This window comes from Callithrix jacchus, chromosome 12 (genome assembly GCF_049354715.1).
Source record: "Callithrix jacchus isolate 240 chromosome 12, calJac240_pri, whole genome shotgun sequence".
NCBI classification, from domain to species: Eukaryota; Metazoa; Chordata; class Mammalia; order Primates; family Cebidae; genus Callithrix; species Callithrix jacchus.
The window spans coordinates 5,191,427-5,219,332 of NC_133513.1; the positions used below are offsets into that span (position 1 = coordinate 5,191,427).

The 27,906-nt window shown below is 55.5% G+C and overlaps 2 protein-coding genes and 1 long non-coding RNA gene across 4 annotated transcripts; 1 reads left to right on the forward strand and 2 right to left on the reverse strand.

Annotated features, from left to right (window-relative positions):
- Positions 1-4,109: 4,109 nt before the first annotated feature.
- On the reverse strand, positions 4,110-9,993 carry LOC144578559 (uncharacterized). The gene is made up of 3 exons (XR_013524535.1): positions 9,947-9,993; positions 6,224-6,444; positions 4,110-4,245 (listed from the first exon to the last, which is right to left on the reverse strand). It is a non-coding gene; the product is annotated as an uncharacterized LOC144578559 (long non-coding RNA).
- A 1,093-nt stretch (positions 9,994-11,086) lies between these two features.
- On the forward strand, positions 11,087-26,645 carry MMP25 (matrix metallopeptidase 25). 2 transcript variants are annotated; one of them, XM_078344452.1, is made up of 10 exons: positions 11,087-11,558; positions 11,955-12,087; positions 14,671-14,890; positions 14,999-15,291; positions 22,357-22,533; positions 22,618-22,699; positions 22,835-22,917; positions 23,501-23,653; positions 23,764-24,021; positions 24,173-26,645. In XM_078344452.1, the coding sequence occupies exons 1-10, from the start codon at positions 11,439-11,441 to the stop codon at positions 24,442-24,444; spliced, it is 1,791 nt and encodes a 596-aa protein (XP_078200578.1). In that variant the 5' UTR covers positions 11,087-11,438; the 3' UTR covers positions 24,445-26,645. The 2 variants fall into 2 exon arrangements, with proteins under 2 accessions (XP_078200578.1, XP_035122584.1); XM_035266693.3 differs by having other exon boundaries at positions 14,755-14,890.
- Positions 19,034-19,938, reverse strand: LOC144578558 (uncharacterized). The gene is given in 4 exon segments (XM_078344454.1): positions 19,034-19,566; positions 19,568-19,642; positions 19,644-19,721; positions 19,723-19,938. Coding segments are annotated over 4 exon segments (726 nt in total). The 5' UTR covers positions 19,885-19,938; the 3' UTR covers positions 19,034-19,155.
- Positions 26,646-27,906: the final 1,261 nt, after the last annotated feature.

A 27,906-nucleotide genomic window follows, 5' to 3' on the forward strand; every position in this document is an offset into this window, starting at 1 on the left:
AAGGTCATGAGTTCAAGACCAACCTGGCCAAGATACTGAAACTCCGTCTCTACTAATAATACAAAAATTAGCCTGGCGAGGTGGCACACACCTGTCATGGCAGTTACTCAGGAGGCTGAGGCAGGAGAATTGCTTGAACCCGGGCAGCAGACGTTGCAGTGAGCCAAGATCACGCCACTGCACTCCAGCCTGAGTGACAGAGCAAGGCTCCTTCCCCCACTCCAAAAAAAAGAAATGGTCACCCTGCCTCACCTGCTTTCCAGCCCGGCCCCTAAATAAGCCAGCTTCCCAGATGCTTAGTTTGGAATGACCTCCTTACCTTTCCATCCACCCACTGAGCCCCGGGGGATTCTGAGTCTTGGCTGGGAGTTGAGGAGGGGCCTCGTCCCTGGGGAAGCCTTCTCAGATCTCACAGTACCTTGGGCAGTCTCTGCTGGACATCCAGAGGCCAGCAGAACCCCCCTCTCTTCCCTGCCTTCTCCAGAGGCAGCCTGGTAGAAACAACCTGGGTCCAGACCCAGGTGCCTGCAGGCTTTTCTGACGTGTGACGAGTCCGTGAACAGTAGGTGGTATTGTTTGGTTTCTATAAAATATTCCACAGTGAATCCATTGTCTGCAACTTGTTCTGTTGATGTAGGCTTATGTTTCCAAGTGTTTTCTCCCACTTATGAAAAAAAAAATCAGGCCGGGTGCGGTGGCTCACGCCTGAATCCCAGCACTTTGGGAGGCCAAGGAGGGTAGATCATGAGGTCAGGAGTTCAAGACCAGCCTGGCCAAGATGGTGAAACCCCAGGCTGGGCGCGGTGGCTCAAACCTGTAATCCCAGCACTTTGGGAGGCCAAGGCGGGTGGATCACGAGATCAAGAGATTGAGACCATCCTGGTCAACATGGTGAAACCCCGTCTCTACTAAAAACAATACAAAAAATTAGCTGGGCATGGTGGCGCGTGCCTGTAATCCCAGCTACTCAGGAGGCTGAGGCAGGAGAATTGCCTGAACTCAGGAGGTGGAGGTTGCAGTGAGCCGAGATCCTGCCATTGTACTCCAGCCTGGGTAACAAGAGCAAAACTCCGTCTCAAAAAAAAAAAAAAAAGATGGTGAAACCCCATCTCTACTAAAAATACAAAAATTAGCCAGGTGTGGTGGTGGGTCCTGTAATCCCAGCTACTTGGGAGGCTGAGGCAGGAGAATTGCTTGAGCCCGGGGAGCGAAGGTTGCACTCAGCTGAGATCATTCCACTGCCCTCCAGCCTGGGTGACAGAGCGAGACTCCGTCTCAAAAAAAAAAAAAAAAAAAAGCTTTGGCCAGACACAGTGGCTCACACCTGTAAACCCAACACTTTAGGCAGAGGCAGGCAGATTACTTGAGGCCAGAAGTTCAAGACCAGCCTGGGCAACATGGCAAAAACCCATTTCTACAAAAAGTACAAAATTAGCAGGGCACAGTGGCATGTGCCTACAGTCCCAGCTACTCACAAGGCTAAGGCAGGAGCATCACTCGAGTCCAGGAAGTAGAGGCTGCAGTGAGCTGAGATTGTGCCACTCACTGTACTCCAGCCTGGGTGACAGAGCAAGACCCTGTCTCAAAAGAAAAAAACAATCGGCTCTATTGAGGTAGGCATTAGCTTCCCAGGGCTGATGTAGCAAAATGCCACACCAGCCCGGGACAACAGCGAGACTCAGTCTCTACAAAAATAAAGAATAATCAGTGGCACAGGCCTGCTGTCCCGGCTACTCGGGAGGCTGAGGTGGGAGGATCCCTTGAGTCCAGGAGGTCAGGGCTGCAGCAGTGAGCCATGATTGCACCACTGCCCTCCAGCCTGGGTGACAGAGTGAGGCCCTGTCCCAAACAAAAGAGGGAAACCAAAAAAGCCACAAACCGGGCTTACACAACAGAAAATTATTGTATCACAGTTCTGGAGGCCGGAAGTCTGAACTCGGGGTTGGTTCCTTCCCCCACTCCTCTCAGGGAGCAAATCCACCCCACGCCTCTCCCCGGCCGTGGAGACTGTAGGGACTCCTCGGTGTTCCCTGCCTCCCGGCTGCGTCAGTCCAGTCTCTGCCTCCACTTTCACACAACCTGCCCCTCTAGGTCTTCTCCTCGGTCTGTGACTCAAATTTACCCTCTTTCATAAAGATGCCAGCCACTGCAGGCTCGGTGGCGCGTGCCTGTAGTCGAAGCTACTCGGGAGGCTGAGGTGGGAGGATCTCTTGAACCCAGGAGTTCTGGGCTGTAGTGTGCTATGCCGATCGGGTGTCCGCACTAAGTTCAGCATCAATATGGTGACTTCCCGGGAGCGGGGGACCACCAGGTTGCCTAAGGAGGGGTGAACTGGCCCAGGTCGGAAATGGAGCAGGTCGAAACTCCCGTGCTGATCAGTAGTGGGATCGCACCTGTGAATAGCCACTGCACTCCAGCCTGGGCAACATAGCAAGACCTCGTCTCTTTAAAAAATAAAATAAAAGTGGGTACTACTTTAAAGAAGGTACAATAATAATAATAATAATAATAAAATGAAATAAATATTTTTTTAAGCAGACAAAAAAAATGTGGGCCATTGAAGTTAGGGCCCACCCTAAATCCAGGGTGATCTCATCCTGGAATCTTTTTTTTTTTTTTTTTTTTGAGACGGAGTCTCGCTCTTGTTACCCAGGCTGGAGTGCAATGGCGCGATCTCCGCTCACCGCAACCTCCGCCTCCTGGGTTCGGGCAATTCTCCTGCCTCAGCCTCCCGAGTAGCTGGGATTACAGGCACGCGCCACCATGCCCAGCTAATTTTTTGTATTTTTAGTAGAGACGGGGTTTCACCATGTTGACCAGGATGGTCTCGATCTCTTGACCTTGTGATCCACCCGCCTCTGCCTCCCAAAGTGCTGGGATTACAGGCGTGAGCCACCGCGCCCGGCCTTCATCCTGAAATCTTTAACTTATGCCTGCAAATACCCTGTTTTCTTTTTTATTTTCTTTTTTTGAAGATGGAGTCTCGTTCTGTCGCCCAGGCTGGCGTGCAGTGGCGAGATCTCGGCTCCCAGTAACCTCTGCCTCCCAGATTTAAGGGATTCTCCTGTCTCAGCCTCCCCAGTAGCTGGGACCACAGGTGCGCACCACCACGCCTGGCTAATTTTTGTATTTTTTGTAGAGATGGGGTTTCACCATCTTGACAGGAGCTCTCAAACTCCTGAGCTCGAGCGATGCACCCACCTTGGCCTGCCAAAGTGTTGGGATTACAGGAGTGAGCCACTGCGCCGGCTAGACCCTATTTTCAAATAAGGCCACATTCTTGCAGACCTGGGGTTATCCTTTTTTTTGGGAGGACACTTTTTTTTTTTTTCTTTTTCTGGAGACAGAGTCTTGCCCTGTCATCCAGACTGTACTGCAGTGGCGTGATCTCGGCTCATGTGGGTGGGAGACCCCGTAGGTGCTGAGGCAGGAGTCAGAAGCCTCAGCCTATTCCCATATATATAATGAAAAAGTAAATAACTAGAGATAGGGCCAGGCGGGGCGGCTCACCCCTGTAATCCCAGCACTTTGGGAGGCTGAGGCTGGTGGATCACAAGGTCAAGAGATCGAGACCATCAACATGGTGAAACCCCATCTCTACTAAAAATACAAAAAATTAGCTGGGCACGGTGGCACGTGCCTGTAATCCCAGCTACTCAGGAGGCTGAGGCAGGAGAATTGCCTGATCCCAGGAGGCGGAGGTTGCGGTGAGCCGAGATGGCGCCATTGCACTCCAGCCTGGGTAACAAGAGCGAAACTCCGTCTCAAAAATAAAATTAAAAAAATAAATAACTAGAGATATAACCATTCTAGTTATTCATAGGTGATCTTAGTTATTCATAGGTAATCATTAAGATATGTATATACTCAACATAATCTTTTACTAATACCTCTCAGGTGGTGAAGTGTGAACCTAAGGTAACATTATGAAAGAAGTGACCCTCAGGCAAGACGCTTTAAGCCCTCTGTCACACCCGCGTAAGGGCTGCTGGAGGGCGCCTTGGCTGTGTGCTGGGAAAGAGCCCACTGTTTAGCAAGCGATGGAAAAAGACGTCGGAGAAGTGTCCTTCCTCGGAGCAGCCAGGAGAAAACTCGGCTCCCCCAAGCTCTTGCGGTGGGCCTGACGGCTGTCAGAGAGGCCCACAGACATCCAGGGGCTTACTTGTCTCTGTGTGGGGCTGGGCTTCGACGGTCACCTTCCAGGTCCACCCTCATGTTCTGCTCCTGCACCTGGTTCCTCTTTTCCTTAGAAGATAAAATCAGTAAAAGTAACACAAACCTTAATGTCTTTGCTCTTCCTTGACAAGTATGGAAAAGTGTTCATTCCCTCATCTCAGCTACTTGAAAGTCCTGGACCCCCACCTACATGGCACCTATCGCTGACCACCAGTGCCTCACCCTACCTACCCTGCCCCCTGCTTTGTACTCAGTAAAAGCACGTCCAGGCACTCGGGGCCACTGCTGGACTCCCCGCTTTGATTGGCAGTGGACCCTGTGCCCAAACTCTCTCTTGATCTCGGTGTCTTGTGTCTTTATTTCCACAGTTTCTCATCTCCTTACCAGTAGAGAGGGGCTCACGGGACCCTGCAGGGCTGGACCCTACAGGCTCACTGCAACCTCCACCTCCCAGGTTTAAGCAATTCTCCTGCCTCCTGAGTAGCAAGATTACAGGTGCACATGGCCAACCTGACTAATTTTTTTTCCTTCTTTTCTTTTTCTTCTTATTTTTTGAGAGGGAGTCTCCCTCTGTCACCAGGCTGGAGTTCAATGGCTTAACCTTGGCTCACTGCAACCTCTGCCTCCTGGGTTCAAGCAATTCCCCTGCCTCAGCCTCCTGAGTACCTAGGACTACAGGTACCTGGCACCACACCCAGCTAATTTTTTGTATTTTAGTAGAGAGGGGGTTTCACCATGTTAGGCAGGATGGTTTCGATCTCCTGCCTTTGTGATCCACCCTCCTCAGCCTCCCAAAGTGCTGGGATTACAGGTGTGAGCCACCTTGCCCAGTCTTAATTTTTGTTATTTTAGTAGAGATGGAGTTTCACCATGTTGCCCAGGCTGGTCTCGAACTCCTGAGGTCAGGCAATCCACTGGCCTCAGCTTCCCAAAGTGCTGGGATTACAGGCATGACCCACCTCTCCCAGCCCGGGACACGCAGGTTAACCCACTACGAGGAATACTTTACATGTAATTAAATTCATCAATTTTATGTCTTTCAATTGATGAGTTTCGACAAATATATTTGGTAACGTAACTACCACTACGATCATGATGAATCACCCCAAAAAGTTGTCCTTGCCCCTTTGCAGTCAATCTCTTTCCCCGCCCCAACCCTTGGCAATCACCGCTCTGCTTCCTTTTTTCCTTTTCTCTTTCCAACTCTCCAGGAATTGGAGGCTGCAGTGTGCTGTGATGGAGCCTTGGGATGGCCACTGCACTCCAGCCGGGGCAACAGAGCAAGACCCTGTCTCCGTGTTTCTTTTGAGACAGAGTCTCTTTCTGTTGCCCAGGCTGGAGTGCAGTGGCACAATCAGCTCACCGCAACCTCTGCCTCTAGGGTTCAAGCGATTCTCCTGCCTCAGCCTCCTGAGTAGCTGGGATTATAGGTGTGCACCACAATGCATGCTAATGCTTATTTTTGAGACGAAGTTTTACTCTTGTGGCCCAGGCTGGAGTGCAATGGTGTAATATTGGCTCAGTGCAACCTCTGCCTCCCGAGTTCAAGTGATTCTTCTGCCTCAGCCTGCTGAGTAGCTGGGACTACAGGCTCCTGCCACCACGCCTGGCTAATTTTTGTATTTATAGTAGAGATGGGGTTTCTCATGTTGGTCAGGTTGGTCTTGAACTCTTGATCTCAGATGATCCGCCCATCTCGGCCTCCCAAAATGCTGGGATTACAGGCGTGAGCCATCTCACCCGGCCTTTTTTTTTTTTGAGACCCAGGCTAGAGTGTAATGGCTTGATCTCAGCTCACTGCAACCTCTGACTCTGGGGTTCAAGTGATTCTCTTGCCTCATCCTCTGGAGTAGCTGGGATTACAGGCACCTACCGCCACGTCAGGCTACTTTTTTAGTAGAGACAGGGTTTTGCCCTGTTGGCCAGGCCGGTCTTGAACTCCTGACCTCAGCTGATCCACCCACCTCGGCCTCCCAGAGTGCTGAGATTTCAGGCGAGAGCCACCTCACCCAGCCCTATTTAGTTTCATTTAATCTTAAACAGTCACCTTGCCTTCTTCTGTGTCTTTCAGGCATTCACATTTGAAGAATTCAGGCACTTATTTCGGAAGTGTTTCTGAGGCCATGCCCAGTGGTTTCTTCCTGTAGTCTCAATGCTTCGGGAGGCCAAGGCAGGAGGATCCATTGAGCCCGGGAGGCTCGACAGAGGCTGCAATGAGCTATGATTGCACCCCTGGACTGCAGCATGGGTGACAGAACATGACCCTGTCTAAGAAAAGAGATATCCTGAGATCTCTCCAGGAGGATGCATCTGGATTGAGCTTGTTTTCCTAATCACTCTGTAGTGTTCCATCCCATGTTTAAACTCCTAGAAAAAAACAAAACGAAACAAAAAGAAGGTTAAAAATAAACAGAAAAATCCCCCAAAACACAAAGAAAAGGCCAGGCGAGGTGGCTCACGCCTGTAATCCCAGCACTGTGGGAGGCCAGGGCGGGTGGATCACCTGAGGTCGGGAGTTCCAGACCAGCCTGACTGGCATGGAGAGACCCTGTCTCTACTAAAAATACAAAACATTAGCCAGGCGTGGTGGTGCGCGCCTATAATTCCAGGTACTTGGGAGGCTGAGGTAGGAGAATCGCTTGGACCCGGGAAGCAGAGGTTGCGGTGAGCTGAGATCGTGCCATTGCACTCCAGCCTGGGCAACAAGAGCGAAACTCCATCTCAGAAACAAACCAACACACAAACAACCCCCACCCCCAAATACCACAAAGAAAAACTAATAAACGAAAGGAACAAGCAAACAAACAAACAAAAATAAAATAATACAAAACAAAAAAAACCTCCTACTGTTTCTCCTCGGCCATTTCTCGTAGGAGTATGAGAGAATGTCCTTGTACACAGATCTCCAAAGACACATGGGTAGAACCCCACTCTGTCACCTATCTACAAGTGAAATTGGTGGGTGAGAGTTTCAATAATGTCTTGTGGCATCACTCGTACTCTACAATTTAGAGGCTTATGACAACAATTTGTGGCCAGGAGCAGTGGCTCATTCCTGTAATCTCAGCACTCTGGGAGGCTGAGGCGGGAGGATCACTTAAGCCCAGGAGTCCAACACAAGCCTGGACAACATAGTGAGCGCCTTAGCCTCACCAGTAGCTGGGATTACAGGCACATGCCACGACACTCAGCTAATTTTTTGCAGTTTTAGTAGAGATGGGGTTTCTCCAGCTTGGCCAGGCTGGTCTGCAACTCCTGGCCTCAAGTGATCCACCCACCTTGGCCTCCCAAAGTGCTGGGATTACAGGTGTGAGCCACCATGCCCGGCTGACTTATTTTTAAGGCAGGATTTCACTCTGTCGCTTAGCTGGAGTGCAGTGGTGCAGTAACAGCCCACTGCAGCCTCGATGTCCTAGGCACAGGTGATCCTCCTGCCCCAACTTACCAAGTAGCTGGAACTACAGGTGTGCACCACCACTCCCAGCTAATTTGTGTATTTTTCGTAGAAACAGGGTCTCACTACGTTGCCCAGGCTGGTCTCGAACTCCTGGTTCAAGCAATCTGCATGTGTTGGCCTTCCAAAGTGCTGGGATTACAGGGTGAGCCACTGTACATGGCCTAAAGCATAGGTTTTAATTTATACTAGGTAATAAAGGGTCTGACTCCCTTTCTGATGTTTTACTGCTGACAGCTATGAAGCCTATCTCTTCTCCTGTGCCCACAGCAGGGCAGGCTGATCTGAAGGTCCTGCTGCTCTCTCCCTCACCCTAGAGAGAAATTTAAATTAGGAAAACCATGGCTGGTTGGAAGGGACCCTCATCCCACTTTATCCACTAACCACAATAAAAGCCCCTCCTTGAATTGCTTGAACCCCTGAGGTGGAGGTTGCAGTGAGCCAAGATCACGCCATTGCACTCCAGCCTGGGCGACAAGAGACTCTGTCTCCAAAACAAAAAATAAAAAAAGGACTGGATGTGGTGGCTCATGCCTGTAATCCTAGCACTTTGGGAGGCCGAGGTGGGTGGATTGAATGAGCTCAAGAGTTCCAGACCAGTCTGGGTAACATGGTAACACCTTGTCTCTACTAACATACTCCAGGCGTGGCAGTGCAAACCTGTAGTCCTAGCTACACTGGAAGCTGAGGCAGGAGAATTACTCAAACCTGGGAGGTGGAGGTTGCAGTGAGCAGATAGAGCAGAGATAGAGCCACTGCACTCCAGCCTGGGCGACAGAGAGAGACTCCATCAAAAAAACCAAAAAAACGAATTTGGGGCTTAGGATAAATCACAAAACATCCTTCTATCTGCAGAGGGTAATTTCTCTTTATTTCTATATGAACAAATGCTGCCCATCCTGCAGAGCATCAATTTCATTCTGTTTTTGGTAGAAATGAGGTCTTAGAGGTGCTCAAGGTGGCTCATGCCTCTAATCCTAGAACTTTGGGAGGCTGAGGTGGGTGGATTGCCTGAGGTCAGGAGTTCGAGACCAGCCTGGGCAAAATGGTGAGATCCCTCTCTACTGAAATATGGAAAAAATTAACTAGGTGAGGCAGCCTCCACCTGTAATCTCAGTTACTTGGGAGGCTGAGGTGGGAGAATTGCTTGAACCCCGGAGGTGGAGGTTGCAGTGAGCCGAGATCGCACCACTGCACTCTAGCCTCGGCAACAAGAGTGAAACTCCATCTCAGAAAAAAAAGAAAGAGAGAGAGAGAGAGAGAAATAAATAAATAAATAAATAATAAATAAATAAATGGCGTCTCAGTATGTTGCCCAGGCTGGGTCTCTGAAATTCCTGGCCTCAAAGGATCATCCTGCCATGGCCTCCCAAAGTGCTGGGATGACAGGTGTGAGCCACCACACCCTGGCTAGAGCTCGACTTTCATCGGGGCCACACCTGTCCAATACTTGCCATTGTCAGACTTTAAAATGTTGCCAATCTGATAACAAACATGGAATCTGTTATGGAATAAATTGTGCCCTCTCAAAATTTTAGATGGACCGGGGGTGGCGGCTTACACCTGTAATCCCTGTAATCCTAGCGCTTTGGGAGCCTGAGGCAGGAGAACTGGTTGAACCTAGGAGTTCAAGAACCCCTGAGCAACATAGTGAGACCCCGTCTCCACCAAAAAAAAAAAAAGATGGGGATGGTGGCTTGGGCCAAGAGGCTGAGGTGGGAGGACTGCCTGGGCCTAGGAGTAAGACGCTGCCGTAAGCCGAGATCGGGCCAGCGCACTCCAGCCTGGGAGACAGCAAGGCTCCGTTCAGCCCCCCACCAAAAAAAAAGGAGGTCGAGACACCTGGGGGGACCGTGTGGGGAAACAGCCAGAGGACGCCCTCTGCCCGCCCCGGAGGCGGCTTCAGGAGATACCCGCCCCGCGGGCACCTTGATCTTGGACTTTCAGCTTCCAGAACCGTGAGAACGTGAACTTCGGGTTGAGCCTCCCAGCCCGCGGTTTTGTTCCGGCGCCCCAGCGAGCGGGCACGGGGTCGCGGTGTTTGCCTCCGCGTCTCCAGCTCCGCATCCTGCTCCCTGTGTTCGCGGGCAGCCCGGGCGGCGGCCCCCAGCTGCTCCAGGACTGAGCAGCTTAACTCACAGTCGCCTCGCCAGGAAGCCTCCCGCCCGCTTCCTCCAGTTCCTTCCCCAGCTGCCGGGCCTCCCAGCCCCGTGCTGTGGGCGCGGGAGGGGGCGGCTCGCAGACCCCCAGGTCTCTGCTTCCCGGAACTCCGCTGCCCGCCCATCCACTCCCCTGTACCCGGCTCCCGGCACAGACCTGAGCGGCGGCTTCCGCGCAGTGGTTGCTGCATTTAAATGTCTGGCACCTGGGGAGACCGGCGCAGGCGCGGAGCAGCCCCCGCCCCCGGGACCTAGAGGGGCCCAAACCCCGGGTGCCAAGGCCGAGCCCGGCGCGCAGCCCACGTGGGGAGAAGGGCTCAGGCGCGGAGCAGCCCCTGCCCCCGGGACCTAGAGGGGCCCAAACCCCGGGTGCCAAGGCCGAGCCCGGCGCGCAGCCCACGTGGGGAGAAGGGCGCAGTCACGGAGCAGCCCCTGCCCCCGGGACCTAGAGGGGCCCAAACCCCGGGTGCCAAGGCCGAGCCCGGCGCGCAGCCCACGTGGGGAGAAGGGCGCAGTCACGGAGCAGCCCCCGCCCCCGGGACCTAGAGGGGCCCAAACCCCGGGTGCCAAGGCCGAGCCCGGCGCGCAGCCCACGTGGGGAGAAGGGCGCAGTCACGGAGCAGCTCCTGCCCCCGGGACCTAGAGGGGCCCAAACCCCCGCGTGCCGAGGCCGAGCCGGACGCGCAGCCCACGTGGGGAGAAGGGCGCAGTCATGGAGCAGCCCCCGCCCCCGGGACCTAGAGGGGCCCAAACCCCCGCGTGCCTAGGCCGAGCCGGGCGCGCAGCCCACGTGGGCTGGGGGACTGAGTATCCGGCCCTCTGGCAGCCGCAACCGCGCACAGCTGGAGCTGGCTGGGAGGGCGGCTGGCCGGGACCCCGCGGGGAAGGAGGCTTCCTTCCCAGCCTCCAGCTGCCCGGAAATCCCCCCAGCTCTCAAAAGACCAGCACCATGGGGTCCTAGGGGAAGAAGGCGGGGAGGGATGCGGGGATGGGGAGGGCTGGCCGAGCCAGAGGTCCGAGACGCCCTCTTTCCGGCCGCGCGACTTCGAGAAAGCAGAAACGAGTCCTGCCCCGGGGAGTCCCACGGGAGCGGGGATCTGGGAAGAGAAACTTGCGGACGACGAAGTTGAAGCCGTGAACCCGCCACCCCCGGGGCGTCCTCCGTCGGAGGAGGGTCCCTGGGTCGGGGCGGGGGCCACCGCTTGCCCCGCCCCTTGTCGCTGGACGTCCGAAGATTGGGCCATTTTCCTTGCCGCGCCCTTACTGCTTATCCGGGTGCGCCCGGCCCGCCCCACCCAGTCCTCTGCACGAGCCGGGAGAGGAGGGGCAGCCGGCGCAGCGCCCCGGGACCCGGAGAGGCCGCCGCGGCAAATCCGGACCTCCGCCGTTCCTGCGCCCTCTCAGCCGTCCTGGGATTCCCGGGCCCACCCGAGCCGGCGGCTTGACCCGGGACCTCTTGTACCCTCCGCTGACTCCATTGCGCGCTTCCCGGGACCCCCGGACACACCCAGCCCTCCAGTGCTTCCCTCCCTACTCCGCGCCGGGTGCCCCCGACCCTCTCCAAGCCCGGATCTCCTCCCCCAGGTCCCCGGGGCGGCCCCGGCCAGGCCACCTTCGAGCCCCGCAGGCGGCCGGAGCTGAGGCGCGCCATGCGGCTGCAGGTGCTGCGGTTGCGGCTGAGGCTCCGGCTCCTGGCGCTGCTGCTGCCGCTGCTGCTGCCGCCAGCGCGCGCCTCGAAGCCATCGGCGCAGGACGTGAGCCTGGGCGTGGTGAGCGCGGGGTCCGCAGGCTCCTGGGATCTGCAAGGAGGCTGGGAGAGGGAAGCTGGGCCCGGACTCCTGGGTCCCGAGGAGGCAGGAGCCAAATTACAATATACAGAGTGACCGAGGATGGGATCTGGGCGCCCGGATTCTTGGGTCTGTCGGGAGGTTTGGGACTGGGATTTGGAGCTCTGGAAGGGAGCTGGGGTGAGGAGCTGAAGTCCAGACAAAGACTGGCAAACTCGGGACTGAAGCGAGGACCTCTAGAGGGAAGCAGGCGGACATCCGGGCTGAGGCCCTGGGCTCTGGGTGCCTGGGAGGGGCAGGGCTGCTAGGATGCTGGTGGGCAGGGATACCCCATGCTTTTCACCCAGCCCGCTTCACCTGTCCCCTCCGATGCATTAGGAGTGGCTGACGCGCTATGGTTACCTGCCGCCACCCGACCCTGCCCAGGCCCAGCTGCAGAGCCCTGAGAAGCTGAGCGATGCCATCAAGGTCATGCAGAGGTTCGCGGGGCTACCAGAGACTGGCCTGATGGGTAGGTGGCCCCGCCCCTCCCCAGCCCGGCCTCTGCACCCAGCCTGACCACCACCCAACAGTCTCAGACCTCAGCTGCTCCTGGAACACGGAGCTGGGAAGATTCTGCTCTCAGGCCCCAACCCCAGAGGGTCTCAGGCATTTATCAAGAACCTGGTGGCTTATGCCTTAATCCCAGGTTTTGGGAGGCTAAGGCTTTCGGATTGCTTGAGGCCAGGAGTTTGAGACAAGCCTGGCCAACAAAGCAAGATCCCCATCTCTAAGGATTTTTTAAAACTTAGCTGAGTGTAGTGGCGTAGGCCTGTGGTCCCAGCTACTCAGAACACTGAGGTGGGAGGATTGCTTAAGCCCAGGAGTTCAAGGCTACAATGAGCTATGATTGTACCACCTCATTCCAACCTGGGCAACAAATGGAGACAAATATATAACAAAATATACTTTGAGCATATCTCAGAAGCCACGCCGTTTCAGGCCCCACTGGTATAGTGATGAGTAGAGTAGATAAGGCTCTACTTATCTACTCATGGAACTTTCTCAAGGGAGAGAGAGACAGATCAAGAACATAAATATACAAGATAATTTCAGGTAGTGGCGAGTGTGTGGAAAAAAGTTAAATGCTCTTGGCATCGAGGAGCTGGTCTGCTTAGGGCAGGTCTCTCTGAAAGGTACATGAGCTGAGACAATAGCTAAGAACCAGCCACGGGAAGGTGTGGAAGAAGGGTGTGCCAGGCAAGTGCAAAGGCCCCGTGGCACGCACAAGCTGGTGTACCTGGAGTGAAAGGAGCATTGAAGAGCTCTGGTGAGAGGCCTCAGCCAGGGGCCCTGGGAGGGGATTGGGGTTGATTTCAAGGGTGATTAGCAACTCCCAAGTGTTCTCAGAAGCGAAGCAACTTGGAACTGGGTCTGACTTGCTTTTTTTTTTTGAGACGGAGTTTCGCTCTTGTTACCCAGGCTGGAGTGCAATGGCGCAATCTCGGCTCACCGAAACTTCCACCCCCCGGGTTCAAGCAGTTCTCCTGCCTCAGCCTCCCAGTAGCTGGGACTACAGGCGCACACCACCACACCCAGCTAATTATTGAATTTTTTTTTTTAAAGTAGAGACAGGGTTTTACCATATTGACCAGGATGATCTCGATCTCTTGACCTCGTGATCCACCCATCTCAGCCTCCCAAAGTGCTGGGATTACAGGTGTGAGCCACCGAGCCCGGCCTTTTGAGATAGAATCTCATTCTGTCACCCAGGCTGGAGTGCAGTGGTGCCATCTCAGCTCACTGCTACCTCTGCCTCCCAGGTTCAAGTGGTTCTCGTGCCTCAGCCTCCGGAGCAGATGGGACTACAGGCGCGCGCCACCACATCCTGCTAATTATTTGTGTTTATTAGAGATGAGGTTTCACCATTTTGGCCAGGCTGGTCTTGAACTCCTGACCTCAGGGGATCCTCTCTCCTTGACCTCCCACAGTGCTGGGATTACAGGCACAAGCCACTGCATCTGGCCTTGACTTGTGGTTTTAAGCTTCCTATGGGTCCCGATGCAGAATGGAAGCGGGACCTCTGAGACCAGGCAGAAGGCGGCTACGGAGTCCAGGGGAGGGATGGCGGCAGGAGAACCGGTAGCAGATGAGGCCAGGAGCAGTTAGATTCAGGGTGTATATTTTGGAGGCAGGACTCTTCTGTGGGGTTAAGTGGGCAGGGAGAGGAATTTGAAGGATCTGCCTCACTACAAGGAAAGGCAGGCCCTTTCTCTGTCCTGGTGACTCGTGACCAACTAGAGCAGTGTCTGGCAGCTACATGCTCTTCATTACCGTTTGCTGCCTCAACAAATGAGGCGGTTTGACCTCAATTTGGAGATGAGGCTACTGGAGATGAAGACCGACTGGGAAAGGGGACCCCGGGGAGACCTAACCCGGGAGGAGTGGCTTGCAGGAGGCCAGAGACCCTGTCGGCCTGGGGACTTTGGACTTAATCTGGGTTAAGAATTTGGCAGTGATAGTGTGAGGGCTGCACAGCTCCCAGGGGGTTCCAGCCTCAAAGGGTCCTCACCACCTACCCATAGCTCCTTTCTGCAGATTCCGCCCACCAGGACCCAGAGAAGCTGGATTCCAGGTCCTGGCCTGAGTCTCTGAGCACCACCTGGATGCATCCAGTTTGTCCCAGGCCACTCTGAAGGGCAGTGGTAATGGCTTGGTACGAGCTGGCTTCCAGATACCAACTGCCTGGGGTCAAATCTGGGCTGTGGACCTTTTACTGGCACATTTCTTCCATTTATTTTTATTTTTTGAGACGGGGTTTTCCTCTGTTGCCCAGGCTAGAGTGCAATGGCGCGATCTCGGCTCACTACAGCCTCCACCTCCCAGGTTCAAGTGATTCTCCTGCCTCAGCCTCCTGAGTAGTGGGGATCGCAGGCACGGACCACCACAACCGACTAATTTTTATATTTTTAGTAGAGACGGGGGTCTCGTCAAGTTGGTCAGGTTGGTCTTGAACTCCTGACCTTGTGATCTGCCCACTTCAGCCTCCCAAAGTGCTGGGATTACAAGTGTGAGCCACCACGCCTGGCCATTTCTTAACCCCTCTGACCCTCAGTTTTCCCATGTAGAAAGTTGACTGGTGCCATGATTAAGCAGGCTCTCCTACTGTGGACCCTCCCCTGCCAAATGTCTCCCGCAGACCCAAGGACTGTGGCCACCATGCGTAAGCCCCGCTGCTCCCTGCCTGACGTGCTGGGAGTGGCTGGGCTGGTCAGGCGGCGGCGCCGGTACGCTCTGAGCGGCAGCGTGTGGAAGAAGCGCACCCTGACATGGAGGTGGGTCGCTGGGTCACCTGCACCCTGGGTCGGCCTGCTGGGCCCCAGCTTTGAATGGTTGCCTGCACCCTCCACAGCCGCCCTTATGCCTCGCTCCCCTCTCCCCAGGGTGCGTTCTTTCCCCCAGAGTTCCCAGCTGAGGCCAGAGACCGTGCGGGTCCTCATGAACTATGCCCTGATGGCCTGGGGCATGGAGACAGATCTCAAATTCCATGAGGTGGATTCCCCTCAGGGCCAGGAGCCTGACATCCTCGTCGACTTTGCCAGTGCCTTCCACCAGGACAGCTACCCCTTCGATGGGGTAGGGGGCACTCTAGCCCATGCCTTCTTCCCCGGGGAGCACCCCATCTCTGGGGACACTCACTTTGACGATGAGGAGACCTGGACTTTTGGATCGAAAGGTAAAATCTCCTCTCTTATGAGAGATCCTCTTCCCGTCTGGTCTTAAGAATCTGTTTTCTGTTGTGTGTTTTGTTTAAGTGACAGGATCTCGCTCCGTTGCTCAGGCTGGAGCGCAGTGGTGCAATCATAGCTCACTGGAGCTTTGAACTTCTGGGCTCAAGCGATCCTCCCACCTCAGTCTCCAGAGTAGCTGGGATCACTGGTGCACCATACCTGCCTATTTGTTTTACTTTTTGTAGAAACAGGGTCTCACTATGTTGCCCAGGCTGGAGTGCAGTGACATGGTCACGGCTCACTGCAGCCTTCACCTCCTGGGCTCAGGTGATCCTCCCTCCTCGGCCACCTATGTAGCCAGGACCACAGGTGTGCACCACCACAGCTGGCGAATTTTAAAATTTTTTGTAGCACTGTGTTGCCAGGCTGGTCTTGAACTCCTGGGCTCAAGTGCTCAAGTGATCCTCCCACCTTGGCCTTCCAAAGCCCTGGGATTATGGGCATTAGCCAGCACTCCTGGCCAAGAATTAGGTTTAATTATATTTATTGATGGGGGGCGCTCTATGAACTGGGGTCTCCGGAGAAACAGAACCAATAGGATGTGTGTGTGTGTGTGTGTGTGTCTGTGTGTCTGTGTGTGTGTCTTGTGTGTCTGTGTGTCTTGTGTCTGTGTGTGTGTGTCTGTGTGTCTATGTGTGTGTCTGTGTGTGGTGTGTGCCTGTGTGTCTATGTGTGTGTCTGTGTGTGTGTGTCTGTGTCTTGTGTGTGTCTGTGTATGTGTGTGTGTGTATCTGTCTGTGTGTCTGTGTGTCTGTGTGTGTGTGTGTGTGTGTGTGTGTGTAAAGAGATTTATTTTAAGGAATTGGCTCACGAGGACTGTAGGAGCTAGCAAATCCAAAATTTGTTAGGCAGTTATAGTCCGGAGGCAAAATTTTTTGCTCTCCAGGAAACCTTAGTTTTGCTCTTTATTTTATTTTACTTTTTAAAGATGAGGTTTCACCATGTTGGTCAGGCTGGTCTTGAACTCCCAACCTCAGGTGATTCGCCCGCCTTGGCCTCTGAAGTGCTTGGATTACAGGCGTGAGCCACCGCGCCCGGCCCTTAGTTTTGCTCTTAAGGCCTTGAACTAACTGAGTGTCTGTGCCCCCCCCCACCCCCAGCCCCAGCCACACTATGGAGTGTGATCCGCTTTACTTAAAGTCAACTGATTATAGATGTAAATTGCACCTACCAAGCACCTTCACCACAGCATCTGGGCTGGTGTTTCACCAACCAGCTGGCACAACAGCCAGGCCAAACTGACACCATAATGAGCCATCACAAAGGCCTGTCGGCCGAGGCTGGGGGTTACAGAGACAAAAACACATCTTTGCCCAGCAGCTGAGTCAGAAGAGTGACTGGCAATGACAACACCTACAGTGACACAGCTGCACAGAATCCCAGCAGAGGAAGTCCTCACGCCTGCAGGGGCTCAGAGATGTTGGTTTAAAGCTCTTGGGCAAGGGCAGACTTCCTGAAAGAGGTGATTTCATTGCCTCAATATATATATATATATATATATACGAATATCGGCTGGGCCCAGTGGCTCGCACCTGTAATCCCAGCACCTTGGGAGGCTGAGGTGGGTAGATCACCTGAAGTCAGGAGTTCGACTAGCCTGACCAACATGGTGAAACCCAGTCTCTACTAAAAATACAAAAAATTACTCAGGTGTGGTGGTGGGTGCCTGTAATCCCAGCTACTTGGGAGGCTGAGGCAGGAGAATCACTTGGACCTGAGAGGCAGAGGTTGCAGTGAGCCGAGATTGTGCCACTGTACTCCAGCCTGGGCAACAAGAGCAAAACTCCATCTCAAAAAATTATATATATATGTATGTACATGTGTATGAATATCCACACATACACACTAAATGTCTACTAGCACAGGACAAGACAGACAGGGTTCTGCTCTCCTCAGGGACACTGGATTAGTTACACAGGGTTAGGATTGAGATCTGGCTGGATTCTGGGACAGGGGCAATGAGGTTAAGGCCCTTGGAGGATGGCTGTTAATGCAGGTGGGAATGCAGGTGGGGAAGCGGGAGCGGGAGGAGCCGGCTGGCAGAAACCCGGCACACGTGCTGGTCTGGATGGGAGTCTGCAGCGTGCCCGGGCTGGCCCTGCAAGTGGGCATGGGAAGCTGAGGATCCTGCCCTAGAGTTTGGACTCCTCTATCTGAGGTCAGGTTCCCCAGAGGTGGAGCTCCAGACGGAAATTCTTGTGCCAGCACTTTCTTGGGGGCCATGTGCTGAGCGGAATGGGAGGCAGAAACAGCCCAGAAGCTGAGTGAGGATGTGGTCTCGGCTGGAGAGGAGCCTGATCCTCTGGGAGCTCTGCAGCAGGGCTAGCAATTCAGGGGAGGTGGTCCTGCCTGAGGACCCCTGAATTGTAGCTTCATGTTAAATGCATTGGCTGTGGGCTGCTGGAGAGCCTGAGTAACCGGGAAAGGGGGCAGCCGGGGAAGGTGTCTAGGCCCTGTCTGGGTTTGGGTGAGGCAAAGGCTGGGGAGGCTGTGTGCTGCAGCATTGAGATACAGGTTTCAGACTGGGCACACTGGCCCATACCTGTAATCCCAGCGCTTTGGGAGGCTGAGGCGGGCCGATCACCTGAGGTCAGGAGTTCGAGACCAGCCTGACCAATATAGTGAAACCCCGCCTCTACTAAAAACATAATACTTAGCTGGGTGTGGTGGTGCCTGCCTGTAATCCCAGCCACTCAGGACGCTGAGACAGAAGAATTGCTTGAACCTAGGAGGTGGAGGTTGCAGTGAGCCAAGATCCCGACACTGCACTCCAGCCTGGGCAACAGAGCAAGACTCCATCAAAAAAGAAAGAAAAGAAAAGAAAAGAAAAGAAAGGAAAGGAAAGGAAAGGAAAGGAAGGAAAGAAAGAAAGAAAGAAAGAGAAAGAAGGAAGGAAGGAAGGAAGGAAGGAAAGAAAGAGGAAAGAAAGAAAGATATGGGCTTCAGCTGGGCATGGTAGCACATAGTTGTAGAGTCAGCTACTGCGGAGTCTAAGAGAGGAGGATTGCTTGAGCTGGGGAGGTTGAGGCTGCAATGAGCTGTGTTCGCACAACTGCACTCCAGCCTTGGTGACATAGTGAGACCCTGTCATAAAAAAGAAAGAAAAAAAGAACGCGGGCTTCAAAGTTGAACTCAAGTAAGTCAGGGAACTTCCTCTTGTAAAGAACTACTTCCTTAGCCTCAATGTGCTCAGGTTCCTCGCCTGAGAAATTCGATAAGAGTGGTGGCTGCTGGCGGAGTGGGCTTGCTGATGAAATAAATGATTCACCCTCACCGCTCAGCACAGGGCCTGGGCCGGGCCGCACGCTGTGCATTGCCAACTGCTGTCGGAGCTGGGCTAGCGGCCGCCTTGAGAGCCAGCAGTCCATGGGGGTTGGCGAGCTTCTGGGAAGAAAGGGTGGAACGTGACGTTCAGGTGCAGAGCTATGGAGAACCCCACCACACAGCGGTAGGTGGCAGGGGAGGAGGACTCAACAGAGAGGGAGAAAGACTGAGCCCCAAGGTGATCAAGAACAAGAGTGAAGGAGGAAGTGGTCAGCCCAGGCTGGGGCAGCAGATAAGCCAGTAAGTTACATGGGCCTGTGTTTGGTCATCCAGGGACAAAGTGACTTTTTTAGTGCCTGGAAGCCCAGCAGGTTGGGAAGAATTTAGGCCACAGTGGGGGTAGGTGTGAGAAGAGCAGAGGAAGTGAAGATTGTGTTGAGACCACTGGCTGGAGAACTTGACCGGGAAGGGAGAAGAGAGTGCAGCATGGGAGTGGGGAGGGAATGGGTCCAATGAGCATCTTAGGATGAGGGAGTCCTGAACACTCAACACTGGATGAGCTGATACAAAGAAAGGGATGGGGGATGGATGGACGGACGGATGCATGCACAGAGGCAGGCATGGATGGATGGACAGATGCATGCACAGAGGCAGGGATGGATGGATGGACAGATGCATGCACAGAGGCAGGGATGGATGGACAGACGGACGGATGTATGCACAGAGGCAGGCATGGATGGATGGACAGATGCATGCACAGAGGCAGGGATGGATGGATGGACGGATGCATGCACAGAGACAGGGATGGATGGATGGACGGATGCATGCACAGAGGCAGGGATGGATGGATGGACGGATGCATGCACAGAGGCAGGGATGGATGGATGGACGGATGCATGCACAGAGGCAGGGATGGATGGATGGACGGATGCATGCACAGAGGCAGGGATGGATGGATGGACGGATGCATGCACAGAGGCAGGGATGGATGGATGGACGGATGCATGCACAGAGGCAGGGATGGATGGATGGACGGATGCATGCACAGAGGCGGGGATGGATGGATGGATGGATGGATGGATGGATGGATGGATAGATGCATGCACAGAGGCGGGGATGGATGGATGGACGGATGCATGCACAGAGGCAGGGATGGATGGATGGACGGATGTATGCACAGAGGCGGGGATGGATGGACGGATGCATGCACAAAGGCGGGGATAGATGGACGGATGCATGCACATAGGCGGGGATGGATGGATGGACAGATGCATGCACAGAGGCAGGGATGGATAGATGGACAGATGTATACACAGAGGCAGGGATAGATGGACGGACGGATGCATGCACAGAGGCAGGGATGGATGGACGGACGGATGCATGCACAGAGACAGGGATGGATGGATGGATGGATGGATGGATGGATGGACGGATGCATGCACAGAGGTAGGGATAGATGGACGGATGGATGCATGCACAGAGGCGGGGATGGATGGATGGATGGATGCATGCACAGAGGCGGGGATGGATGGGTGGGTTGGATGGATAGATGGGGGTAGGATGTTCTTATCCTGGAGGAGGTGATTAAGGCTAAGTCCTCAAACTGGGCAGGTTGGGAGGCAGGAGGTGACCGTGGCGATATGCAGCTGTGTGCCCCAGTGCACCGGAAGTTACAGATGACATCGATGTCCTGTCCTGATGAAACAGGAAACACATTTGTCATTTGAGAGTTGGAGGCTGGGGCGGGGTGGAAGCTTGAGGGGCTGTGGGCCTGGCATGGAGCTGCCTGCCGGAGCCCCGGGGCAAGTTTGATAGGAGGTACCCCTGTGGACTGCCCTCTAGAAATCTCACGGGGCTGGGGCTGCACAGTTGTGCTTGTGTAATTCCCCCCAGATGCATGGCGTGACAAGGGTGCAGGAAGAGGTGCAGGGCCCGGAAGCCTAGTGTGGCCAAGGAGAGGCAAGGCAGGGAAGAAAGTGAAAGATGACTGATACTGCCCTGATTGAGACACCAAACTTCCCCAGTTTCTCAGAAAAAGGACAGAGAACAAGAGAACCTACAGTCAACATGGAATTCATCAGTGCGAATGTAATTCCACCAAGACCATTGAAGCCCCTGCTGAGAGGCAGGCCGGCAGAGCCAGGGTACCTGGCCCCTACCTTGAAGTCTCTATACCTCAGTTTCCTCCTTTGTAAAATGGGCATAGGAGACAGGTTTGGTGGGGAGTGAATGAAAACGTGTCTGCTACTCCCCTCGGGACTCACGTTTCATGCTTAGACACTTAGCGAGTGGCTTTAGGGACCAAGAGAAACTTGCTTTTTAATTCACCAGGTCTTTACCTATGGAACTGCCTGAACACCGCTGACCTTAGAGCTGGCTGTGAAACAGATCGGCATGGGGTCATCGGTGCCTCCCTGTGGTGCTGCCACGCTGTGTCTCTGTCTTGGTCTCTTTCGGCCTCTCGGCAGCGGGAGCAGGAGCTGGCAGGCAGCTCACGGATCAATGAGCTGGGCTTGCAAAGCGTCTTGGTCCTGGCGGTCCTGGCGCCTGGGCTGAGTCCCGAGGGAAGAGGCTGGGAGCAAGGCCGGGCGCTGGGGCCAGCAGGCTGTGGTCTGAGAGTGCCTGCTGGAGGAGCTCTGTGTTTCCAAGGAGATGGAGGAAGACCTGAGCCGGGGGGTGGGGGTAAAGGGTGGGGAGATGAGGGGCTGAAGCGGTGGGCAGGGAGATGGGGGAGGGGAATGGAGGACTCAAGGGATGTGGGAAAGGAATGTGCCTCGAAATGGGATGGGGACAGGAATGGGGGTAGGTCTTGGGTTAAGGACAAGGACCTCTATCCCCAGCAGATGTGGGTGACAAGGGAGAGAGGGGCGGGGGTCACTGACCATAGACTGGAGCTGTGGGGTGGGGATGCTCCCAGGGCTGGCACTGCCTGCAGAGAATGGCCCACACCTTGTAGGTTCCTGCCCCGGCCCCACCGCCCCCTCGAGTTTCTTTTCTTTCTTTTTTTTTTGAGATGGGGTCTTGTTCTGCCGTCCAGGCTGGAGTGCAGGGGCTCAGTCATGGCTCGCCCTCCTGGGTTCAAGCAATCCTCCTGCCTCCCTGCCTCAGCCTGGGACCTGAGTAGCTGGGACCGTGGGCGTGTGCCACCACTCCTGGCTAATTTTTTGATTTTTTTTTTTTGTAGAGACAGGGGTCTCCTTATGTTGCCCAGGCTGGTTTTGAACTCCTGGGCTCAAGCAATCCTCCCAACTGGGCCTCCGAAAGTGCTGGGATTACAGGTGTGAGCCACCACACCCAGCTGTTCCCTGTTTTTCAGGAGAGGGGCCCATCTGTTTGTGTAAGGTCACTCCTTCCTCTGTGTGTTCTCCGGGTCTCTTCAGCCTGTGGTCCAGTGTCCAGCACCACCATGCTGACTGGGTGACTGGAGACAGGAATGATGGAAGGTTGGGGAGGGACTGGGCAGGTCCAGTGTCCAGCACCACCATGCTGACTGGGTGACTGGAGACAGGGATGATGGAAGGTTGGGGAGGGACTGGGCAGGTCCAGTGTCCAACACCAACATGCTGACTGGGTGACTGGAGACAGGGATGATGGAAGGTTGGGGAGGGACTGGGCAGGGGAATCTGGGGCCATCTCTGGAGGGTGTCCTGCTGTTCCTGTTGGCCAGCAGCCACACTCACGGCCTTCCCTTGCCCCCCCTTCACAGTGCAGGGGTGGCCTCAGCTCCTGCCTGCCTTCCCCTGCAGATGGCGAGGGGACCGACCTGTTTGCCGTGGCTGTGCATGAGTTTGGCCATGCTCTGGGCCTGGGCCACTCCTCAGCCCCCAACTCCATCATGAGGCCCTTCTACCAGGGCCCAGTGGGTGACCCAGACAAGTACCGCCTGTCTCAGGATGACCGCGACGGCCTGCAGCAGCTCTATGGTAGGGGGAGGGGACCTGCCTCAAACCATCACGTGCCCTGCCCAGGTTCAGGGGACCCACACTTGCCTGACTCTTTCCCCACAGGGAAGGCACCCCAAACCCCATATGACAAGCCCACAAGGAAACCCCTGGCTCCTCCCCAGCCCCCAGCCGCGCCCCCAGACAGGTGAGTCCCCCACCACCTGTGACCTTGGGTGCTCTGCTGCCCAGCCTCAGTGCCCTCTGAAATGGGGACGGTGGGGTCCCTGCCCTTGGAGGAAACAAGCCCCCAGTGTCTGCTCACCTCTCCTTTCCTCCCCAGCCCATCCTCCCCCATCCCTGATCGATGTGAGGGCAATTTTGACGCCATCGCCAACATCCGAGGGGAGACTTTCTTCTTCAAAGGTTAGTCATTTCTCCTGTCCCCTGACCTCACGTAGGCTTGACCTCCTACCCACTTCAAGTGACACACTGGGGCTGTGGGCTTACCCAGGAAGTGAAACGTTTTTTTCTTCTCCTTCTTTGGGACAGAGTCTTGCTTTGTTGCCTGGGCTGAAGTGTAGTGGTGCGACCATGGCTCACTGCAGCCCCCGCATACTGGGCTCAAGCGATCCTCCCACCTCGGCCTCCCTAATAGCTGGGACCACAGGCACAGGCCAACACGCCTTGCTAGTAATTAATTTTTTATTTTGTAGACATGGGGGGGGGTCTCACTGTGTTGCCCAGGCTGGTCTCAAACTCCTGGCTCGAGTGATTCTCCCATCAGCCTCCCAATGTGCTAGGATTACAGGTCTGAGCCACTAGGCCCCCCGTGTGACTTTTAGTGCTAAAAAGGGAAGATCCCCAGGCAGGCCAGGAGGGGCTGGTCGCCCTAGATCCACTGCACCCTCCATTTCCAGACGGGACCCCTCCCACAGAGCCCCACACCCTGGGGGAGGAGACCTCCTGCTATTTCATGCCTTTCTGCCGACCCTTTCGTCCCCTGCAGGCCCCTGGTTCTGGCGTCTCCAGCCCTCGGGACAGCTGGTTTCCCCGCGGCCCGCGCGGCTGCACCGCTTTTGGGAGGGTCTGCCCGCCCAGGTGAAGGTAGTGCAGGCCGCCTACGCCCGGCACCGAGACGGCCGAATCCTCCTCTTTAGCGGTGAGTGGGGGGGTGGGGGTGGGGGTGGGGGCGGGGGGTGGGGGGGGCGGCGGGGCTCGCTGGGGCGGGCGCGGGGAGCCCACCCTGACCTCCCAGCCTCCGCCCTGCAGGGCCCCAGTTTTGGGTGTTCCAGGACCGGCAGATGGAGGGCGGGGCGCGGCCGCTCACCGAGCTGGGGCTGCCCTCGGGGGAGGAGGTGGACGCCGTGTTCTCGTGGCCCCAGAATGGGAAGACCTACCTGGTCCGCGGCCGGCAGTACTGGCGCTACGACGAGGCGGCGGCGCGCCCGGACCCCGGCTACCCTCGTGACCTAAGCCTCTGGGAGGGCGCGCCCCCCTCCCCCGACGACGTCACCGTCAGCAACACAGGTGGGGAGCGCGGGGACCGGCGGGTCGCTGGGCCTGGGGGTGGGGAGAGGGTGCGGGGAATGAGGACATGGAGACCACCCTGGGGGGATGGGGGTCTTTGGGCAGCAGGGAGGGGCGGGGCGGGCCCGGGACTCAAGCTCTGCTCCCCCAGGTGACACCTATTTCTTCAAGGGCGCCCACTACTGGCGCTTCCCCATGGGCAACATCAAGTCCGAGCCGAATGCCCCGCAGCCCATGGGGCCCGAGTGGCTGGGCTGCCCCGCCCCCAGTGCTGGACCCCGCGCCCCCAGACCCCCCAAAGCGACCCAGGAGTCCAGAGGCTGCGATTGTCAGTGCGAGCTCAACCAGGCCTCAGGACCGCGGCCCGCGCCCCTCCTGCTGCTGCCGCTGCCCCTGCTGGTGGCAGGTGTCGCCTCCCGCTGACGGGCCCATCCCGGCAGAACAGCGCCCTCCACGGCCGAGTCACCCGCCGCTGGACCCGGTCGGGATCGTGAGGCGCCGCGGAGGCCCCGTGTCTGTTCCCGGGGACTGGGGCCTGCGCGCGGACGAAGCGAGGCGGATCTCCCGCGGAGCGCGGGCGGCGGGGACTGACCGGCCTTGGCGCTGGGCTCCGCCCCCGCTGGGTCCCGCGCTCTCGGCGCCGCCTCCGGAGCCCGCGCCAGGGGGCGCCCGCTCGCAGAGACCAAGCCTGGGTCACCGCTCCCGTCCTTCCTCCCCGAGGCCGCCAGGGGGCGCCCGCTCGCAGGGACCAAGCCTCGGTCACCGCCCCCGTCCTTCCTCCCCGAGGCCGCCAGGGGGCGGTCGGACTCTCCCGAGCCCGGGAGGGGCGGCAAGGAGGGCGTCACCCGAAGGGAACAGCTGTCCCCCGCCACGCGCTGCCTTCGTAGGACCGTCCTTTTCCGGGAAGGGTCAGCTTTTCTCCGAGCGCAGTCCCGGGACTCCCCGCAGCCCCGCCCCACCTGACCACTGTGCCTGGCGTTCCTGGATCGTTAGAGGACACGCCTGACTGCTAAGCTGCTCTCTCTCCCACCAGCCCCTCTCCCACCCGCAGTTTCTCACCCCGTTCTGCTCCCACGACGCCCCCCTATAGTCACTGGCACATTGGTGGGGACCTGGGACTCAGATCCGGACCCAGCCCAGAGAACAGCGTGGCTCCCATCAACTCAACACTGGTGCAAAGACGGGGACCAACCCTGGCTCAGGCGCAGTCAGTGCCTCCTCAGCACTCCTGGGTGGCCCTAGTTCCAGAGTGAGGGGTGGGTGGAACCTGGGGCCACCTCGTTCACCCTGTCCTCACTCCCCGCAGATAGAGGATCTAAATGATTGCTTCTAGAACTCTTTTCTAGACTATTCCCCATCAGAATCACTGGGAAATTCACATTTGCAGATCCCACACCTCACCCTGAATCCTCACTCAGGGTGGGGTCAGGAAACGCATTTTGACTAGTTGGGGGCATTGTGGGGGCCAGCCGCTGGCTGTCTCGTGGCATTTCTGTGGCTCTGCGGTGTTCCCCCAACCCAGGACCAATCTCTTCATATCTTCTCTGCAGAGCCACACTGACGGCCTGACCTCCATGGGCAGAGTCACTAAGGGGCCACTTCCTAGGTTGCCATCCAGCTTCAGTGGCCCCACAGTGCTTCCTGGAGCCAAGGCTGTGGGCAGCCACCGGGAAGGGTTGCCCCAGTTGCTCATACAAACAGATCAGCTTGAGGATGGGCAGGAGGCTTTGGTCAGTTACCCGGGAATTCTGGGCTGCTAGGAAACGATTTGGGCCTCTGTCAGTTTCCTTCCCATGTATGAGGAGGTGGAAACTTGTATTTTAGAAGCTTATTCATCCCACTCAGGACAATAACAATGAATAGACAGGCCAGGCGCAGTGGCTCACGCCTGTAATCCCAGCACTTTGGGAGGCCAAGGCTGGTAGATCACAAGGTCAACAGACGGAGATCATGCAGGCCAATATGATGAAACCCCATCTCTACTAAAAATACAAAAATTAGCTAAATGTGGTGGCACTGGCCTGTAGTCTCAGCTATTCGGAAGGCTGAGGCAAGAGAATTGCCTGAACCCGGGAGGCGGAGGTTGCAGCGAGCCGAGATTGGGCCACTGCACTCCAGCCTGGTGACAGAACGAGACTCTGCCTAAAAAAAAAAAGAATACACAGAAATCCTTCTTCTGAGCATGGATGGACTTGGGGAGAAGTGTGGTGGTGGGAACTGGACCGACCTGAATCTCTGCATTGCAGAAGAAGGAATCCAGGGTTGCTGGGGAATCTAAAAAGGAAGAGCTGGGGAGCGCTCAGGGGCTCACGCCTGTAATCCCAGCACTTTGGGGGGCCGAGGCAGGCAGATCATTTGAGGTCAGGAGTTTGAGACCAGCCTGGCCAACATGGTGAAACCCTGTCTGCACTAAAAATATATATATATAAAAAATTAGCCCGGCATGGTGGTACAAGTGTGTAATCCCAGCTACTCAGGAGGCTGAGGCAGGAGAGTCACTTGAACCTGAGGGAGGTTGCTATGAACCGAGATCGCACCACTGCACTCCAGCCTGGGTAACAGAGCAAGACTCCATCTAAAAAAAAAAAACAACTAAAAATAAAAATAATAAGAAAAAGAAGAAAGAAGAGTGGGAGGAGGAAGCAGAGGGGAATCCAAAAGTTGGTTATGAGGCACCCAGGGGAGGGATGACCACTGTGGAAGTGAGACTGCCTCATGACTCCATGTAGAGTCTGCGACCTTTAAAGCCTGACGTCTGCTACACAAAAATGTCATGTGAAAGTGATTACTTTTATTTTTTAAATGGTGTCATTTAGCCGAGCGTGGTGGCTCAAGCCTATAATCCCAGCACTTTGGGAGGCCGAGGTGGGTGGATCACGAGGTCAAGAGATCGAGACCATCCTGGTCAACATGGTGAAACCCCATCTCTACTAAAAATACAAAAAATTAGCTGGGCACAGTCGCGCGTGCCTGTAATCCCAGCTACTCGGGAGGCTGAGTCAGGAGAATTGCCTGAACCCAGGGGGCGGAGGTTGCGGTGACCTGAGATCGCGCCATTGCACTCCAGCCTGGGTGACAAGAGCGAAACTCTGCCTCTAAATAAATAAATAAATAAATGGTGTAATTTAAAAACGGTATGTTCTCACTGGGTGCCGTGGCTCACGCCTGTGATCCCAGCATTGGGAGGCACAGGTGGGTGGATCAATGGAGGTCAGGAGTTCAAGGCCAGCCTGGCCAACATGTTGAAGCCCTGTGTCTACTAAAAATACAAAAATTAGCCAGGTGTGGGCATGTGCTTGTAATTGCACCTACTCTGGAGGCTGAGGCAGGAGAATTGATTAAACCTGGGAGGCAGAGGTTGTGGTGAGCCAAGATCACGCCACTGCACTCCAGCCTGGGCAACCGAGACTTCGACTCAAAATAAATAAATAAAATAAAAAATAAGCCAGGCATGGTGGCTCATGTCTGTAATCTCAGCTTTTGGGAGGCCAAGGCAGATCACAAGGCCAAGAGATCAAGACCATCCTGGCCAACGGGGTGAAACCCAGTGTCTCTCTCTTTTTTTTTTTTTTGTAAAAATATAAAAATTACCTGGACATGGTGGCAGGTGCCTGTAATCCCAGCTACTCAGGAAGCTAAGGCAGGTAAATTGCTTGAACTCAGGAGGCAGAGGTTGCAGTGAGCAGAGATCGTGCCACTGCACATCAGCCTGGGCCACAGAGCAAGACTCGACCTCAGAAAAAAAGGAAAGGAAAAAAAGGAAGCAGACGAGTGGTCGTCCATGGAAATGAGCATCGGTGGTGGTGTCTCAGAGGGCAGAACTTCTCTCAGGCGCTGAACACGTTTAGCGGGTGCTGGTGATGCTCACGCCGTTCTCTGCTTTGA